At 43.6% G+C, this 19,114-nt stretch overlaps 1 protein-coding gene across 3 annotated transcripts in view; it reads right to left on the bottom strand.

Annotated features, from left to right (window-relative positions):
• The window catches only part of LOC148015966 (uncharacterized), an 82,575-nt gene that overhangs the window by 40,547 nt on the left and 22,914 nt on the right, over nucleotides 1-19,114 (bottom strand). For 2 of the 3 annotated variants that reach the window (XM_087664299.1, XM_087664300.1), the window contains exons 14-20: nucleotides 6,889-6,980; nucleotides 6,674-6,733; nucleotides 6,514-6,573; nucleotides 6,265-6,327; nucleotides 6,114-6,158; nucleotides 5,927-6,028; nucleotides 5,722-5,835 (exon numbers count right to left, since the gene is read on the bottom strand). In XM_087664299.1, coding sequence (XP_087520425.1) covers nucleotides 5,722-5,835; nucleotides 5,927-6,028; nucleotides 6,114-6,158; nucleotides 6,265-6,327; nucleotides 6,514-6,573; nucleotides 6,674-6,733; nucleotides 6,889-6,980 — 536 coding nt within the window. The remainder of the gene's footprint in view (nucleotides 1-5,721; nucleotides 5,836-5,926; nucleotides 6,029-6,113; nucleotides 6,159-6,264; nucleotides 6,328-6,513; nucleotides 6,574-6,673; nucleotides 6,734-6,888; nucleotides 6,981-19,114) is intronic. The other variant, XM_087664301.1, reaches the window with a different exon arrangement.

Genomic DNA, 19,114 nt, shown 5'->3' on the forward strand with positions numbered 1-19,114 from the left:
CTAAAAATAGTAAGTTCTATACTCTGACTGTACTTACTAAATTTGGTTGTTTCTATTCTTGACAGTATTTAACCCAAAAAGGAAGGCCATAGAGAAGAGACAAGTGTCAAGACACTTGTCACACAAGTTTCCAAGTGTCCCACCACTTGTCACATCTCATGACATGTGGCTGGACACTTGTCTTGTGCTACTCCACTTTCCCCTTTTGTACTAGCTCTCCCCTCTCCTATAAATAAGAGCTCGTTTTTCTTCATTGAGCATCATTTTTCTTTGCTGTAAACTCATGTACAGCACCCACAGATAGCCAGAAACTGGCCCCATCCATCCCCATCATCATCCCCCACTTCTCCATTATCAAATTCCTCCATATTCCCTCTTCTATCACTGCTGTTTTACAAGACAGCAAGCCTGTAAATTTATTACAGCACCTCCTTCTTGAGCTCTTTCTTCCATTTTAGCTACAAGAAGCAAGCTCTATCCCTGTACTGCTGATCAACGATGGAGAAAGGCTGAATTCCCCTTTTTCTTCTCTCATACTGTAAAGAAATCAGTTCTTATCATTGCATAATAGATAATGCATGAAAGCTTTTTCCGTGTACATCGCAAAAATGGTATCCGAATCTTCATGTGACTTTCCTATGCAAAGAAATGTGCATTTCAAGCTTTCAGCCCACACATGCACATTATACAAGCATTTCATGATCATGCCATCTTGTTGATTGTAACTGTCTGTTTTGGTGGATCTAGCCCACACTTCAAGGCATCAATCCTTTCTGTGTGCGAGTCTAACCCTGATATGCGTAAGTTCTAGTCACAGGCGCCCAATCGGGTCATATAGGTGGAAGTGTGAACTATCTTTTCTCTAACCCACCGTGTGGGTCCACCATAACCTGTGACCACTCATCAGTGGCCAGCTCCAATGCACTTTTCTTTATATCTAATTAGTGCAAAGGAAATAAATTTAATAAATCATTATATAGATAAATTAATGAAAAAGGATACAAATTCTGTTTCTATAGAGTTGTGACACTTCTGAACTTCAGTGGAACACAACAAAGGGTTATCAGATACTTCATGTTCACCTTGAATCACAAAAGTCTTACCATCCCTTTCAAATTCCAATGTATTATGATAATAACTACGTTTTAAGGATGGTTCCAATCCCCATAGCCACTCTCTCTCTAAAGCAATATCGGCTCTTTCCATATTCATAATTTGGAAATCAAGTTTGTCTTTATATCCTTGGATCTCAATTTCCAAATTGGATACCATTGTATCCCATATTTTATTATCCTGACCTTGCATCATACGAACAACATATTGATGCCCACTCTTTTGTTGGGAAAGTTTCAATTTTTTGACAAGTGCATAATTTATGAAATTGTGGGTGGCAGAGTCATCAATCATGACTCTAACCCTCTTTCTACCTATCAATCCATGTACTCTAACTAAAGCATGTGGCCCAAAAGTAGGTTGCCACATAGAAGTTGACATACAACACCTGTGTTGTACATCCTTGTGCAAGACCTCTAAAGATTTATACTTTCCATGCCCCTTTAATTCCAGGGTCTACACTACATGGATTTGTTTTTCTTTTCCCTTGCCCTTGTCCTAATCCTTTCCTTTTTCTTTCCCCTTTTTCCTTTGAGGGCAATTCCAGGCAACATGGTTAGGGGATAGCCAATTGAAACACAGCCTTTCTTTTTTGGCCTTATCAAAGTCATCTTGACTTAACTTTGGCCTTACATATTTTTTATTTTCAAGGGGTTGTTTCTTGCCCTTAAGAAATGGCATTTTCCTTTTAAATTTGCCTACAAATTTTTAGGTTTCAAATTCCTTAGTCTTGAGCTCCGTATCAGTGAGACTAGTGAGTGTACCTGGACACGTATTATCTTCATTGATTAATGCAAATTTAATTGCCTCTTCAAGCGTCTTAGGTGAACTCCTTTTCACTTCCTTTTTACAGGCCTTATCTAGTCCCCTAATGAATCCTCTTGTCTTTTGAAATTCATCTATTCCTTCCAATTTGAGGATTGTCTCACGATACTCCTCCAGATATGTCAGCAGGGGTCTTCCCTTTTGTCTGACGTAATCCCAATCTTCCTAATTTCATTCCATTTCATTTTCAGGAATGAATTCTTTCAAAAAGACCGATTCAAATTGAGCCCGAGTTTCAGGTATTTTATTTGCCTCTTTTAAAGTTCGCCACCATTTATATGCCTTTGGTCCCAAAGTTAAATTGGCCTCCAGCGCTTGGAGATGTGGTGGAGTATTTTTAAGTTTGTGCAAATCCTCCCATTTTTGGAGAAAATTAAAGATAGTGTCTTTATTTCTATCTTTTTCCTCCCCGAGAAACTGAGGGGATTTCATATCTTTTAACACTGGGTTATCTCTTAACTTTTGGTGGGGTTCTCTAGGATCTCGCATAGTCACATCTAAATCTTTCGATGAAGATGAAAAATCCGAGGTTTCTACCTTATTTTTATCCCTTTCTAATAACAGGGCTAATTGAGATTTTATTTCTGTGAGTGTTTGAGTTAGAAACTCCATTTGAACCCCCGGTGCTTGCACACGAGCAATTAAATCATCAAATTGTTCTCGTGTAGCAAAAAATTCTTCCCATTGTTCTTCTTGAATTTCTGTTTCATGGGGATCCGCCATAGGATGGTTCCCAGAACTAGAATCTTCCGTCACCCCCTTTTTCTCTTTACCTTCCATTAATACACTGGAATTAGAAAGCAAATATAAGAAGTTTGCATACAAAACGAAGTACTTTCCTGATTATAGTGACATGGCAGCTATTGATGGCTTTAACAGTTTAGTGATAACCAAAAGAGTGAGGAACAATTCGACTTTCCTCCAAACCGAGCCAGTCGCGTTGAAATGAAGCCTGTCGGGCAGGAACATAGAATAAGGAGGGGATTAAACACACCCCCCCCCCCTCAGGTCACATGTAAACTAGTTGTACCCACAACTGTATCTCAAATGGGACTTCGCCCGACTAGCTCCATACTGCCGTCCACTTCCGGTACATAAAAACTAGCGACGACGCCAATACTGTCAGGCGACGGTGGCCAATCCGAGGAGGGGGACATTTACGGTTGTGACGGATGTTACCAGTCACGTGTGTTGTACTGACGTAATTCGTCAAGTACTCGAGCTTAGATTCGCGTCTGTGTGAGTGCCGTCTACTCAAGCTTGGATTCGCGTCCGTGTGGGCGCCGTTGTCAAAGTTCGAATTGAAGATTAGAAGGGTGGGAGACTAGCGTGCCAACACGAAAGCATTTGCCTCAATTAAAACGGAATCCGATGGCTTTGGTACCAATATAAGATTGTCTGTACTCCATCAACGATACCATACAGTGACCACGCTCATAGCACAAGAGATGTCGTTCGTTTCTCCACCCAACCTTGCCTAGATGAGTGCTGGCTCCTCTCTCCCCGTTTCCTCTACCAGCCATCCGCTTCAGGTGAGTCCTACTATTCTTAGACTCACTTACTCTCTAGGATCCCCTTGACCCCGTTCGGGTGCCCAAGGCCCCCGGACGGTCATCCCTCGCGCCTATCTCCCATTAGTTACATTTATTAATGTAACATTGAGAAAGAGAGAGGTTAGAGAGAGAGAGAGAGAGAGAAGAAAGAAAGAAAGAAATATGTATGCTTTGGGGAGAGTGGCCAAAAAGGGCCAATTCTTTCATACCAAATCATATGAATACGTACAGTATAGTACATAGATGGGAGTGGATATATCATATATGAAGGATCATACAAATAAGAGTAGCCTTGAGAGACAGAAGGTGGTGAGAGAGAGAGAGAGAGAGAGAGAGAGAGAGGCTTGAGAGAAAAAGAGGGTGTGAGAGGCTTGAGAAAGGCTTGGGGAAGAGAGAAAGAAGAAAGAAAGAAAAAAAAAAAGAAAGGAGAAAGAAAGAAAGAAAGTTATACCCTTGGGGAAGAGTGGCCAAAAAGTGCCAGTTTTTCACGAATACGTACGGTACAGTACCGTACAAATCAGTCCGTACTACGTACAAAGACAACCTTGAATTGAAGAGATTGATATGATCTCAAAAAGAACCAAATGAACAAGAAAATGAGCAGAAAGAGTGATACAAGAAATATTGTCGACTAACTGACTAAGCCTCCTCTAACACAAGCCCGTTTGTCTACATTTATCCTTAGAGAAGAACCTTTTAGGTATGCCCTTATTAATGGTCAAATGAGTTTTGTTTTGTCCTTTAATGCCAAAGGGAGATTGGTGACCCCTTTCTCAAGGAATATAGCATGGGTGTTTTATAGGAGGCTGATCTTACACATGCTGTCATAGATTGTACATGTTGTTTCAAGCAATAAAAGCAAGGTCTTGCAAGTTTTCATCGATATGGATATACAAATATGAAGATTCAGCAGTGGAAAGTCATATTGTCTAATATGGCGCATTGATTTGGCAAGCAATTGGGATGTGTTCTATGCATTCAACATAAGCAAGAAAGAGTTGGGGGCTCTTCCGAAATTTATAAGGATTCCCTTGTATTTTATAGTGGTTAAGTTTCCTAAAGGTTGGGGTTTCTCCTCCCCCACCTTTCTTCTTCTTCTCCTCCCCCTCCTCCCTCTCCCTTTAGTTGTCTGCCCTTCTTTGGTTCTGCAAGATGCCTTCTTTTTCTTCTTCTTCTTCTTCTTTCCCTTCCCCTTTCCCCTCCCCGCCCCCCCCCCCCCCCCCCTTCCTCCTCCTCCTCCTCTTCCTCTTCCTCTTCCCCTTCTTCCTCTTTGTCTTCGTCTTCTTCTTCTTCTTTCTCCTCTTCCTCTTCCTCTTCCTCCTCCTCCTCCTCCTCCTCCTCCTCCTCCTCCTCCTCCTCCTCCTCCTCCTCCTCCTCCTCCTCCTCCTCCTCCTCCTCCTCCTCCTCCTCCTCCTCCTCCTCCTCCTCCTCCTCCTCCTCCTCCTCCTCCTCCTCCTCCTCCTCCTCCTCCTCCTCCTCCTCCTCCTCCTCCTCCTCCTCCTCCTCCTCCTCTTCTTCTTCTTCTTCTTCTTCTTCTTCTTCTTCTTCTTCTTCTTCCTCTAGCTCCCTCACCCCACAGCATCAAGTCGTGCTTGGATGCGTGTTGACAGGGCCAACCCTCACTTGCGAACCATGATGCTCTGTGCCTTCAGCTTGTCTTGTACATAGTCTCCCTCCATGAATATGAGCTTTGCCCTCAAGATAGGCCATTCTGCAAACGTTGGTGCCATGTCATGTTGAGGTGTGCATGTCGATTGCGTGTCGAGTTAGGAAGCCATGCTGTGACACAACGCGTCACAGTCGTACGGGATGCCTCCTAGGGGTCAAAAATGTGCCTCGCAGGGGATTCCAAGAGCCGGACCGTCACACTTGGGTTCTTCTTCTTCTTCTTCTTCTTCTTCTTCTTCTAGCCAGTCTAGTCATACTTGGAAGTCAGTCTATCTATTCTGGCCAATACCAGTTACATCCCTAATAATCTAATCTAATCTCTTTGCCCATCAACATGGCAAGGCATGAATGTGGATTCTCATCGCATATACGTCTTTGTAGATGTTTAGTACCCTGCCAGAGGCCTTGTGATAGAATTCTCTCTCCTTTGGGAGAGTCGGAGTTGGCTGGTTGGGGGAAGGAACATGCATGAATCTTATTATCAAAAATTAGCAGCACAAACAAAATCAACAGAAATGAATATTTGATATGCTCTGGAAATTCTATTTTGATGTTCCTGTACCTTGGTAAGCTCATTTTGCAATGCTTCAGCATGCTGCAATCTCTCCAACTCAAGCTTTTTCTCCAATACTTTACCCTTGTCTTCTAGGAGCCTGATGTTTTCTAATAATTGGGCCTGGAAAGTTGATATAAGTTTCCCAATTTATATCTATGAAACATCTTTTTGAAAAGGTATATAAGTATTGTGAGCCTTCAGAAAAGCATACTCGTTCTGCTGAAAGTTCAGATTTTGCTTGTTCAGCCCTGGCTCCAATCTGCTTCTGATAAGCTATATTTCTCTCATATTCTTCTACTTCAGCTGCATGTGCCTGAAAAAAAAATGGACAGTGAGTGTTGGCCTTCATAAATAAGATCGTCCAAATAACACACAATATATACAATAATTCCAAGCACCTTTTTGACTTTAGATAGTTGCTTCATCAACTTATCTGCTTCAGTCTGTATTAGGCATCACTTGTCAGGCATAAAATATGTGAATTGTGCCCAGCCTAAATCTATGACTGAGAGTGCATTTAACATGCAAATTTGGTCTCATAAAAAGAACCTGCAGAGATTTTAATTCAGAATTCACTGCAGCCAAATTAGCCAAAGCTTGATCATGTGCATCCTACATGATAAGACGAAACCGTTTTTATTCAAACAGTTGGTAGCAAAACCCTATCAAACAGTTGGTAGCAAAACCCTATTTTATATTCTGTAACTTCTGGTATGTATATAATGTATGAATACCCATTGTGGCCAAGATTTTTGAAGATTTCCCTAGTCATTATTGTGATTTGACATCTGCCAATACCTTTTCCTGCAGCCAATTCTGCTCAGCAGTTAATGCCAAAGATCTATGCTTTTCCATTTCCTGCATCTCTGGAGTACTAACAGTGAGGAAAATGTGTATGTAGTATTAGGATAATCTGAAAACAGAAAATAGTATCAACTTTTTGACCAGTTTTTTTTACCCTTAGTGCCACCTCTCTTGCTTGACTTTCTGCTGAAAATCGTGAACGGAGTTTGTTAATCTGCAGAAAATGGCATGAACCATCTGATACTTAAGAGTATTGATATTTTCCACGAATTATTTTTCCCAGCTATCTTGCCACACAGTTGAAAACTATCCATTAAGGGTATTTCTCTACTATCTTTCATGCTGAAGGGACCAGTTATGCCTTTTTACCTCATCTATGTACAACTGGTCATGCTCACGAAGTGTTGCATCCATTCTGTTTATTAAACTAAGATTGTAATCTGCCTCCTTTCCAGCTCTTTCTGCACAAAATCTTGTGACTGACTGACTCTCTCTCTCTCTCTCTCTCTCTCTCTCTCTCTCAAAAGAAGAAAAAGAGGATTGAATTAATGAATTGAAATATTTACAAGGGCCTTTTGGCCAACCAAGCGGACTTAAAGACATGTAGAAAACAACACATGGATCCAAGAGGCTACAAAAACAAAATGCTACAGTAACAAAAGAAGGGGATGATGTATCAGGCACATATCCATCCACAAAGCAGCCACTTCTCTGAGGATCACACCTTCCTCGAAGAAGAAGAAGAAGAAGAAGTTTGAATTGATGAAAAGAAGTATTTATAAAGGTCCTTATGGCCAACCAAGCAGCCACAAAGACAAGTAGAAAACATCATAGGAGCCAGAAGGCTACAAAAAACACAGGGCTACAATGGCATGAGAAGAAAATCATGAAGAGGCCACAACCAGGATGGTACAGATGATATCCAGCCATCAAGTAGCCACCTCTCTGTCAGAAAAAACCATGGAAGTAACTTACCACAGTAACAATCCTTGAATATCTGTATGACCAACAAGGGAATCAAAGAATCTGCAATGTGCCAAGAAAGGAGATCCTGTGAAGGGCAAATATATGCTCCCTCAATGCTGTCAAGTTGCCAATAAGCCTCTCAAACAGGCAATATCACTCTGCACTCCAAAGCCAGAATCAAAAATGAATGCATAGCACATAGTCCATGCTTGCAAACAGCCCCAAGAGTGCAAAACGTGAAAGAGAACTCTCATATGTGGTTGCACAAGATCCGAAAACTCGGGCTGTCCAAAAACCTAGTCCTTGTTGCCAATGAAGAAGGCCTCTCAAACAGGTAATATCACTCCGGACTTCAAAAGCGGAATCAAAAATGAATGCCTTCTTCTGCATATTTCATATGTGCAAACAGCTCTAGAGTGCAAAAAGTGAAAGAGAACTCTCATATGCAGTTGCACAAGATCTGCGAATTCGGGCTGTCCAAAAACCCAGCCTTTTGGGGACATTGACCACCCTACCATTCGAGACCACATAGTAGACAGCAGAGACCAAACTTTCCTCACCACCAGACAAGAAAGAAATCCATAATGAGAAGTCTCTCAACATGTTGTAAAAAAGAAACAGCAACCATTGGAGCTATGACATCTCGAGAGTGGCTCTTTTCTTTTTTCATAAGAGATAATTGTATTAATTACAAAAAAGTACAAGATTACAAGATCACAGGATGCAAGATGGCACCATGCCATCATGCATGAGATCTCTCTCTCTCTCTCTCTCTCTTCGTAATGGATATTATATTTATAAAGTACTAAACGACAAAAGAGTTACAAAAGTCATGGCAAAGACGCAGAGGAAATTGCCATATGCCAGGGAAGTAAGTCCTCCCGAGGGAGTAAGTTAGAGTGCCGAATGAGATCTATCTGCCAATGCAAGAGACCTTTAAGCTTAGCAATATGTCCCCGAACATTAGAGGCTGAATCAAAAAGAAAAGCATTCTGAATGGTCCAATTGTGACAACAGCCCCAGTATCTAAGAAAGTGAAACAAGATCTTCATATGCGACTATGCCGGTGTGGGGTATTTGGGCCGCGCAAAAACCCAATCAAAAGGGCTTCGCAAGAAACCAACCATTGCTCGCTAAACTACTGACAAGAGTGACCAGATTTTCTTAGCGAGAGGGCAAGAAATAAATCGATGACGGGTCGATTCCACACTCGTGGTACAAAAGAAACAATTGCCGTTGGAGATTCGACGCTTGGAAAGGGCTGAAGCAAGAGGAAGACCCCCAATCATCACCCTCCAAAGAAAGACCTTACATTTGAAAGGGGTCTTGTTCAACCAGCCCTCCATCACAATTACCTTCCACCATGACTGAGATTTACGCAATCCCCATACAGTATTAGCTCTAGCAACCAGCCATTGATGATCTTTAATCAGAAAATGATACACCTGGTTAACTGAGGCCTTTTCCGAATTCAGCTGGCCTGCAAGGTCCAAGTCTTGCCAAGGACGATCCGAAGCAAGGGCAGGAAAGGGTTGTCTGCTCTGGAGCACCATCAAAAGCTGTCCCCATAAATCACGGTATCCACGAGAGATCTTGAAAATCCTCCTAGCTGTACAAAACGATATCAACACATTGTGACTGGCAAGGGTGGCATCTGCAACTGAAGTGAAGCCCAAACGTGCCATGCGGTTAAATTTTGGTCTGAGCTCATGTTTGCCTTCCCAAGAAAGTAATTGCGAGGCTAGCAAAAATTCCAGTTGAAAAGAGTTAGTAGCTAAGCGGTCCTCCGATGGATGCCATTGAGCCTTCTAGAGAACCAATTTCCAGGAACATACCAAATAAGCAAGCAAGGATAATGAAGGACTAGAAAACCGAGAGTCTACATTAAGAACATGCCACCAGGAGCTCGGAATTTGGGTATTACCATGCACAAGCCCGTGATCCTCAAGAAAATAACGGGCTATAAAGACCCACGGGTGATGATCCGAGCACATGGCACGAAAAAGAAACCAACGGAGTGCCAGCATATGAGCTTCGGCATCCAAAATAGCCCCACCACCCATGCGTTTGGGGGTACATGCATGCAACCAAGAAATCCATGAAATGCCTGCCTGCAAGGAGTCCTTCTTCCATAGCATGAAACGAATGTACTGAGTAAGAGCATTCAATGTAGTAGTAGTCCAAGGCAGCAATGGCAAGAAATATGTGAGCATTGGCAACATAATTGTCTGAGCCACTTTGAGGCGAACATGGAAGGGCCAAGCCTGTGACTTCCAATACAAAAACTTAGCTGCCAGTTTCTCTGAAATCCACTCTAGTAGTTGCTTTGGCCAGACATCAACACCCAAAGGGTACCCAAGATGCCTGACAATGGAACCACGGGGAACAACCATTCCCTGCCAGTCCAATGACTACAAATCTGACTCCGTGCAACTGAGCATGGCTGATTTCAAAGCATTGATATGAAGACCAGAAGCATAACCAAAGAGAGTCCAAACATCTAATGCTTTGCGAAGATTATCCTTGTCCGCACGCAAAATCATAAAGCTGTCATCAGCCAAGGATTGACTAATGAAGTGCTGTCCAAAAGAAAGAGACAATCCAACCAACTGAGTAGAAGCTGCCATATGAGATAACATCGAAAGAACCGGATGAGTCGCAAGGGCAAAAAAGAGAGGACACAAAGGGCAACCCTGTCTCACAGAGCCTGCAAGGAGAAATGGCGCGGTAACACCACCATTCAGCATAACTCGCGAAGAAGCCCCAACACTAATGGTGTAGATCAAACGAGACATCCGAGTACCAAAGCCCATAGTAGACATAAGTTCTGCAATGAAAGACCAGTCTAAATAATCAAATGCCTTTTCTAGGTCCAATTGAATCAATACCACCTCCTGATTAGAGTGCCTTGCATAGTCAATAGCCATTTGCACATTTAAGACATTATGCAGAATGTTTCGGTCCTTAATGAAACCATATTGAAGAGGATGCACAATGGCAGAAAGATGCTTATGGAGCCGATTCGCCATCACTTTGGAAAAGATTTTATACATAGAACCCATCAAAGAAATTGGTCGCCAATGTTTCAACATAGACGGCGAAGGAACTTTTGGAAGCAGTTTGATAAGTCCTCCTTTCCATGAGGAAGGCATGAACCCCGTTTCCCAAACCTACTGAAACATAGCCGTCAATGGTTTCACCAATTGGGCAGCAAAAACCTCGAAGAATTCATTGGTGAGATCATCCCAACCAGGACTTTTATCCTTGGGCAAGTGTAACAAAACATCCATAACCTCTGCCTCACTAATATCTGTCTCCAAAGTAGTTTGCATATAATGTGGAACCTGATTGCGGACCAAATCATAGAAAACTGAGCGGGCATGAGTAATTTGGTCAGAAGGTGAAGAAGTAGAACCAAGAAGGTCTAGAAAATAATTCCTACACATATTCACAATAGTCTGAGGATCAATGACCATTTGACCTTCTGCATCCTGGAGTCTAGTCATATTCTCTCGAGCAGGAGACGCATGGAGAGCTCGAAAGAACTTATATGAGTCTGATAAGCACTATCTTGCAAATTCTCAATCAAATTTTGCAATTTGGCCTGCTGATAACATTTCAACTGAAACTCTTTAATAAGATCAGCCAAACGCATAGCCAATGGCAACAGAAATACATCATCTGGAGTCTCCACCAGTAGAGAACGAACCAAAGGTAGTATTTTCTCCGCTGCTTGTCGACGCCGCCGACAAAGAGAGGCATGATGGATCCCATACTGCCGAACGACCCGCTGCACATTAGAGAGCAATCGTTCAAGAGAAGCATTGCCCTCAGAGGAGAAGTCCAATAGAAATCTATCAATCAATTGCTGCATATAACCCTGAAAGATTGAATGCTTCAAATAAGACGAGTTGAAACACAAAGGGAGTCTATCCAGAAATTGCTTAAAAGGTGCAATGGGTTGAACAAGCATCTCAAGCTGTAGAGGAAAATGGTCCGACAAGGCATATTGCTGCAACACTTTCATTTCCAGTATCTTAGGAAGAAAAGCATCATCCTACATGATGTACATGCGGTCCAACTACGACCATGTAGTTGTATACTGTGCAGAATGAAAAATAAACCCTATAGAAGAAGGGTGTAGCCATGACCAGAGATCTTGCTTAAGGACGGCAAGAGCAAACGCATTCCACACACGGCAATCCGAAGCGTCCATCATCGAATGCTCTAATGTGGACTGTGAAGGATCAACACACATATTAAAATCCCCCATCAAAAAACCCCGTCTGCCAAGTGACAAGGAGGTCTGCAAAGTATTCCAAAGATCCCGACGGGATAAAGGGTCATTTGGAGCATAGAGCCCAAGTATTCATAAGATCTCTCCTTCAAATAAAACTTCAATTACCACAAAATGACCATGTACATCGTTTTTAATAAGAACAGGCTGATATTTCTCATGTACAATCATAAGCACACTAGAATAATGCATGGCATGTGTCCCTGCATAAAACAAGCGAAACCCATGGCAATCCACAACTTTTCCAGCTTCATCGTGACTCTTGTGCTCAACAGCACACAAGACATCCCACTGATTCTCATGCAATAAACTCCACATGGCATGTTGCTTATTGCGAGAACATATGCCTCGCACATTCCATGTGGCTATCTTCATGTGTATTCAAAAAAGAAAATCAGGAACGAGGCAAGAATGTCAAGGACTCCCTCATCCAAAAAATCAGCTAACACGGCAAAAGAGTTCTGATGGCCAGATTTAGAGGTAGACAGTGTATCCATTGTCTTGGGGATGGAACGAGGATGACGACGATCCCATAGGGTAATCACGTTACCTCTAGCATCAAAAGCCAACTTAGAAGGTGGCCCCTTCGGACCATCCGTATATACTTTCCTAGTGGGCCGATTGCGAGGAGCAGAAGAAACCATAGCATGAGTAGTGTGCTCTGAAGACAACATGTCTTTCTTGCGCATATAAGTATGCAAGGAATCTTGTGAAGCATTAGGCACAATATCCGCCATGCCAGCATCAAACCTTTTACCTTTTTTGGCACGTATATCTACCCAGCCATTGTCACGGGAATCCAAACCCGAAACATGTTGTTTGCCTTTATCCAGAACTTTAGGTGGCTGGGTCACATCCTGCGACGAAGCATCAAGCACCATATCTTCCATGGGAGGGAAAACATGCTCAGCATCTGAAGTCTGTTGCTTCGCTGGACATTTGGCCCTAAAATGCCCCAATTTTCCACACAAAAAACAATGCCCTACAAAGTTACCCCATTTCAAACGAAAGTGCAAAGGATGCATGCTAGAGCAATTAAGACGTAACCAAGCAGTCCTTTTCCGAGGAGTGTCCCATAACATACACAAACGGTTACGATTCGTGGCCCTTAGGCTCGGGGGAACCAAAACAGTGCCCACAACGGCCATGGCATCCTTTAACAGTGGCCAATAGACAGCCGGACAGTTTTCCACAACTTTCCACTGCAACCCACACCGGGCATTCGCGTTGAAGCAAGCACTGAAAATTTGCCATTGGGCGCCATGGCACAACATGGACCAAACAGCGATCAAAGAACAATGGCAGTTTAGTCAGCAGATCGGCACGATGCTTCTTGGATTTCAACAGCACCTCATAAAATCCTCGGGACCCAACAAAAATCTCTTCAACACACTCCCCTTGTAGCAGACTTTGCAGCCACTGGTGAATATAGGAAAGCATTGGGATCCTACCAGTGAAGAAGAGTATAACAGCACGTTCATAAAACACTGAGAATGAGCGCAAAACATTTTTAGGATCCACAGTGGCTTCCAGAACATCTTCAGTTGCAGAGTTAGAAAACGCTTCATGATTATGTTGAACATAATCACCAAGTAGAGTGTTGGCAAACTCCAACAAATGCTCCCAGTCAACATCCTGAGAATCCACAGAATCAGAAGCAACCTGAGCATAAGAACGTTCCTGATGATCCATTGTATCTTCCGAAGTATGCTTGGTGCGTTTGCCCGCATGCTGGAAGTCAGGTCCAGGTGGCATCTCCTCTGTACAAGGAACCATATCCTCTGGTTCCTCTGTTTCAGAATCCGGACCAAGGGCTGCCACCGTTTGGTCAATAAAGGCCATGTCTAGACCAGCCATGTTGTATCACCACTTTAATAAGAGATTTGAAGCTATTTGCAAGGCGCTCTCTCTCTCTCTGCACTTGACCTGTGTGATCAGGCACTCTCTTTCTTAGACAATGTCACTTGCTGGCTAGCATTTACTGCAGGGCGAAACATTATAGGGCAGGAGATCAGTGCTTCAAGTCGCAGCTCTGGCCACCAGCTCTGCACTAGTCTGAGGGGAGAACTCAAGCAGGGCGCAAGGCAAGTAAGCACGTCCGCACGTCAGAGGGAGTCAGGATTCCGACCAGGGCAGAAGACGGATGGACAAGGCAGAAGACGGGAAGGCAAGAGGCGAATAGGGTAACGAGGCGCTACGTGTAGACACGGCCGTCCGCAGCAAGTCTCGACCATCCATAGGTAGGCGTCTGCTTGAAGGTAGACGTCCGCCGATAGGGAGTGAGAACGTCCACAGGCGGCTCAGGGACAGGGCTTCCGCAGGTAGGTCACGGACAGGGCATGATCGTCCGCCATCTCTCTCTCTCTCTCTCTCTCTCTCTCTCTCTCTCTCTCTCTCTCTCTCTCATGCATTTGATATAGTACCTCAAGCGTGCTTCATGCGAAGATTGCAAGAGATTGGAGTGCCTAAGGGTATGCAGCGGGGCATTTGTGCATTATACGAGAGAGTGACAGACCATATGTGCACACCTAGAGGGATGTCTAAGAGGATTGACAACACCATAAGATTAAAACAAGGATGCTGACTTTCGCCCACACTATTTGGACATAGACAAGGTGTTTGACTACGTTGATAGGGGAGGTGGAGCTAGAGCAAGCCTAGCTGGAGTGTTAATACCAATAATACTATATGCCGATGATTTTGTACTCATTTGAGACAGAGAGACCATTATGATGGCTAGGACTGCATAGAGAGGCCATTGATGATCACGCATGATCAAGAGTAAGCCCTCCACCCCACTCCCTATCATCAGAGCAAAGTTAGGTGCAACATTTGTGGTTGTGGGACACTCTTTTAGAGCAATGACTTTCTTACTTAGGATATGGGAGCTTCTGTGCCACAAACACCCCAGATTTGCATTGACTTCCTTCAAACAGCTAGCAAAGGCGGGTGAGAAGGAATGGCAGTACTGACAGATGGCAACTTGGATGGGCTTACATGGGCTGGGCATCAACCAGCTCCCACCCTTTGACTATAGCTTGGATTGTCCTACACTCCCCCTCAATGGATCTGAACTGAATTCTGTCATTAGGGCTGATATTCTAAGAGTTGAGATAGAGAGGACTTTGATCTGGTCACCTCTCCCTCTAGGACCAAAGAAAAACTTTTACCAAAGCCACTTCCTACATCATTTTGAGGATGGATTTATTGTCCAACCATAGAATACGCATAGACAGCTCTCCCACAGTAATGCGGGCTGCTATTGGACAAATGTGCACCTCCTCCCATCAGCTAAGGATAGATATAGGTAGATGGACACATATTCCAACAAACGATAGGATATGCCAACTTTGTGATACAAAGCCCAAGACAAAGGAACACTACATACGCAGAGATACCATTGCCTCTTCTATGAGGGCTTTGGACCACTCCGCCGTGTCAAAGAATACGAGGACCAGAGATGTCTAGGGCTTTCCCTCCTAAAGCTTCAATGGTGCCACACAATATTGCTACTAGACAGGAGACCAATTTGGCCTAGCATGAAAAAGGCTATGTTCTAAGCCTTTCGGAGTAGATCTAAGTTTTTATCGCCTTCGAGAGTAAAGGTTTCTCATTGTACATGCAAAGAAAGTCCTAGCCGATTGCGTTTTTGAGAGCTAGAAGGGGGCTACCTAGCATGTGCAAAGTCATTCAAAGGCCAAATAGGATGTCTTCTATAGTGGACATGGAATTTTAGGCCCTTATGGACTACAAGGTCCCTATCCTACCAGCTTTACCTCACAATAAGAAGCTTGATGGTGAGAACCTTAGTATCTTGAAAGTGATGATGGAGGCCATCTTGGAGTCATAAGCTCATGACCAAAGCCATTGACCATCCAGCAATCAAGGAGTCTTCAACCCTTTCTCAAGCCAAGAAATTAATGTTGAGGAAGGCCCAAGCGCATTGGGACAAGCTAAATGCTCGCATTCGCTCATTCATATTCCTCTCATGTACACTGGCAATCATTGCTCACATCAAGCATATGATGGTTGCTAGGCAAATATCGCTACATCTTGATCAGCTGTATTATGAGATGACACCTTTGCAAAGTCTATTTCATGCTCCTTTGTATTGGGACAAGCTTTGTGATGATGAGGATCTTAGCTTGCTTGGATTCGTGGAGCACACACTCTCTTGTTTTTTGGTCTTGTGATCTGTGCAGGCATCTTTCATGTACTATTCCTTAGATGTACTTATCATCCTTTGTATAAAATCATATTTACACATAGAATTTCATGTTTGTTTTGACTCTCCTCTCTCTCCATGGTTCGATGTAATGTCATGAGTTTTCATTACTAGTCTTGCACTTATTCTAGAGGGCCCCCTTGGAGATGCACATGTGAATCATGGATCTGAACAAGTCTACGTTTATGAGGGATCGTATCAACAAATTCAAGCAACCACAAACAAAGATCATGAATGCAGAGGACTAGTTTAAGGTCCGCGATTATTTGAACGGAAATTCTGAGGCTCTTACAAGTAAAAATGCAAAAGGCCAAAACAAGGCAAAGGAGAAGAAAAAAGACAAGAAATCCAAGAAGGAGAAGGATACTACTTGCCATAAATGTGGCAAGACAGGACATTGGAAGAAAAATCGCGCAGACAAGGACAAGACAGAAGATAAGAAGGAGAAGCCCAAGAAGGACTCTGAGTCATCAAGAGTAGTCACTACTCCATTCTCATCTATGTTTCTTCGTCTAGAGGTGATGGAGACACCTTCTACATCCAAAGTAGCATTGATGGCCCCTCAAGTTTGAGAGTGGATCATGGACATTGGTGCTTCCCACCACATGACTCAATCCAAGGAAGGCATTGCCCACTTGCGATTGATGCAAGGGCATATTCTTATTGAAGACAGCTTTTTGGTCACTATTCAAGGGCCATCGCAAGTGATTCTTAATGGGAAAGGTGAAGCCTTCACATTGAGGTCTTATATGTCCCCTGTCTTGGCTACCATTTACTTGTCAGAGTGAAGCAATGCAAAAGCAAATGACCAAGACAAAGAGTGAACAGAGAGAGAAGAGAGAGAGAGAAAGAGATAGTGAAACGCAGAAAATCTGCAGTGAAGAATGCTGTATAAGGTACAGAAATATACACGAGTGTAGAGAGAATATGTGCTTATGTCTCCACCTCGAAATCTCAATCTCTGTCAGCCCCAAGGGCAATCTCCACTGTCTGCAGCCTGAAATCTGCAAAAACAACTGTTGGAGACTGCTGAAATCAGGGCCAATAAATAGGCCAGGACAAATGCCAAAAATGATGCACTGGACAGCAGCTTCCGACCTGCACTGGCCGACTGCAACAAACCTGGCCAACTGTGCCACGTGGCACCTGCACTCCCTACCACCTAATGTACAGACTGACTGCCACATAGACTACCCGGAGAAACTGCTGCGAAACTGCTCAGATCCGAATCTGTGTGTCCAAGGAAGGCTAATCTCTAACATTACTGTCAATGAGTAAGATATGTGGACTAGGCCTCATTGTAAAGTCTAATGCTAACTCCTTCAAAATTCTAAATCTCTAGACTCGACAAGTGGTGTGTCAAGGGGAGGACAATGGTGTATACAAGCTTCAAAGCACTACAGCCCTCAGTTCTTATCTCCTTTCTTCTCAATCACAAACCAAGCTGTGGCATATCCTAAACAAATAGCCCACATGGTCTATTCCAAGCATGTACAAGAGCTTTTGACCGCCTTCAAGATGGCCATTCACTGGCTATCGATGCTTCCAGCTACCAACGTTGGATCCTTGATTTGGTTGCTCAATACCAAGAGTGATCGGAGTGGTGCAAGACAAGACAACTTGGCAGATTTAGTCAACAAAGCTCTTCCTCGGGTCGTTCTTTGACAACATTCCAAATCCTTAAGCCTCATCCCACATCTAGGATCTGGAGGGGGTGTAAGCGTTGCCTCTTGGACAGGCAAAATGGGCAGGCAGAGCAGCGCGAGCAGGACCAGTTTCAGGCAGTTCCAGGTTGGGCAGGGCAGCACATGTGGGCAGGTAGGCAAGCATCATCACCAGGCAACAAGGCAGGCGGGCAGGTCTGACCAGGTAAGGTCAGACTACCACGTGGCAGTCAGCTGACCTGTCGGCCCATTTTGGGCAGGCCAACCTGCTCTCTTTTCATGCCCCACTTCTGCCCATTTATAGGCGGCCTGCTGATCACTATCGTTCAGTCAATCTGTACAGTGTGTGAGGTATTCGGCTGTTTGTATATGCACACAGCTTCTGTACAGATTCTGCCCTGATTTATTTACCTTTCAGTGTGCGGCATCCTCAGCATTCTTCTCTCTCTCTCTCTCTCTCTCTCTCTCTCTCTCTCTCTCTCTCTCTCTCTCTCTCTCCTCTCCGTGTTCAGCATCTATGATCAGTCCATGCATACACTTCTGCATTGCTGCACTCTGACATCAACACCATGCCTGCTAGTAGCAAGAGTGCTAGCACTTCTCAGGCATCCCCATCGTGGAGTAGTTGTGGAGGATCAAAACACAACAAGCAGAAGCATTCACCTACCCCTACTCATGTTTCAGCTTCTCTCAATTTTTTCTCCACTTGAGCATCCCCATACACCTTCCTACGACCCTAACCTTGAGGGGGAATTGTTTCCTCTATGCCTATCCTTGAAACACACTCTACCCATTTATTGGTGCTCTATATCTCTTTGATCGAAAAGGAAGAGGCAGCAATGGCAAAGAAATTGACCATTCAAAGGTTCAATGGCAAGCAAGACCAAAAAGGCAGAGATGGCAATGGCAAAGAAATTGACCATTCAAGAGTTCAATGGCAAGCAAGACATTGAGCTTGTCTACACTTGGGTGGAGGTGGTGGCTATTGGCAACTACTCTTTCCTCCATGTGGCCAAAAGAGGATTTTAAGATTCTTCATGTAAAAAAGAGTCTTCAGGATGGAGGGAGTCATACCTCAAGACTCACACAGTGAGCACTTGGGCCGAGATATGCTTAGTTATTTTGCAACATTTTACTCCGAGAGACTACAAGTTGCAAGAAAGGAAAGAGTGAGATTCCTTTCAGAAAAAGTAAGAGGATGTGGATACATCCTTCACCAAATTTCTAATTGTGTATTCTTAGTCTCTTTCTAACAATGCAGTTATCTCTAAGTTTGTGGACAGCCTGTTAACATTGTCTAGATTCCTTGGAGTAGGCCATGCAATTGGCTATGACATTTGCAAGGCAATACAAGTGCAGGAAAGCTGGACAAACTAAAGGTTCTACTATGCAAAAGCCAAAGTGAAGGCCAAGCCCAAGAGTAGCAAAGGAAATTCTTCCATG

This window comes from Lygodium microphyllum, chromosome 23, assembly GCF_053477565.2.
Source record: "Lygodium microphyllum isolate KBCC chromosome 23, Lygodium_microphyllum_v1.1.10, whole genome shotgun sequence".
NCBI classification, from domain to species: Eukaryota; Viridiplantae; Streptophyta; class Polypodiopsida; order Schizaeales; family Lygodiaceae; genus Lygodium; species Lygodium microphyllum.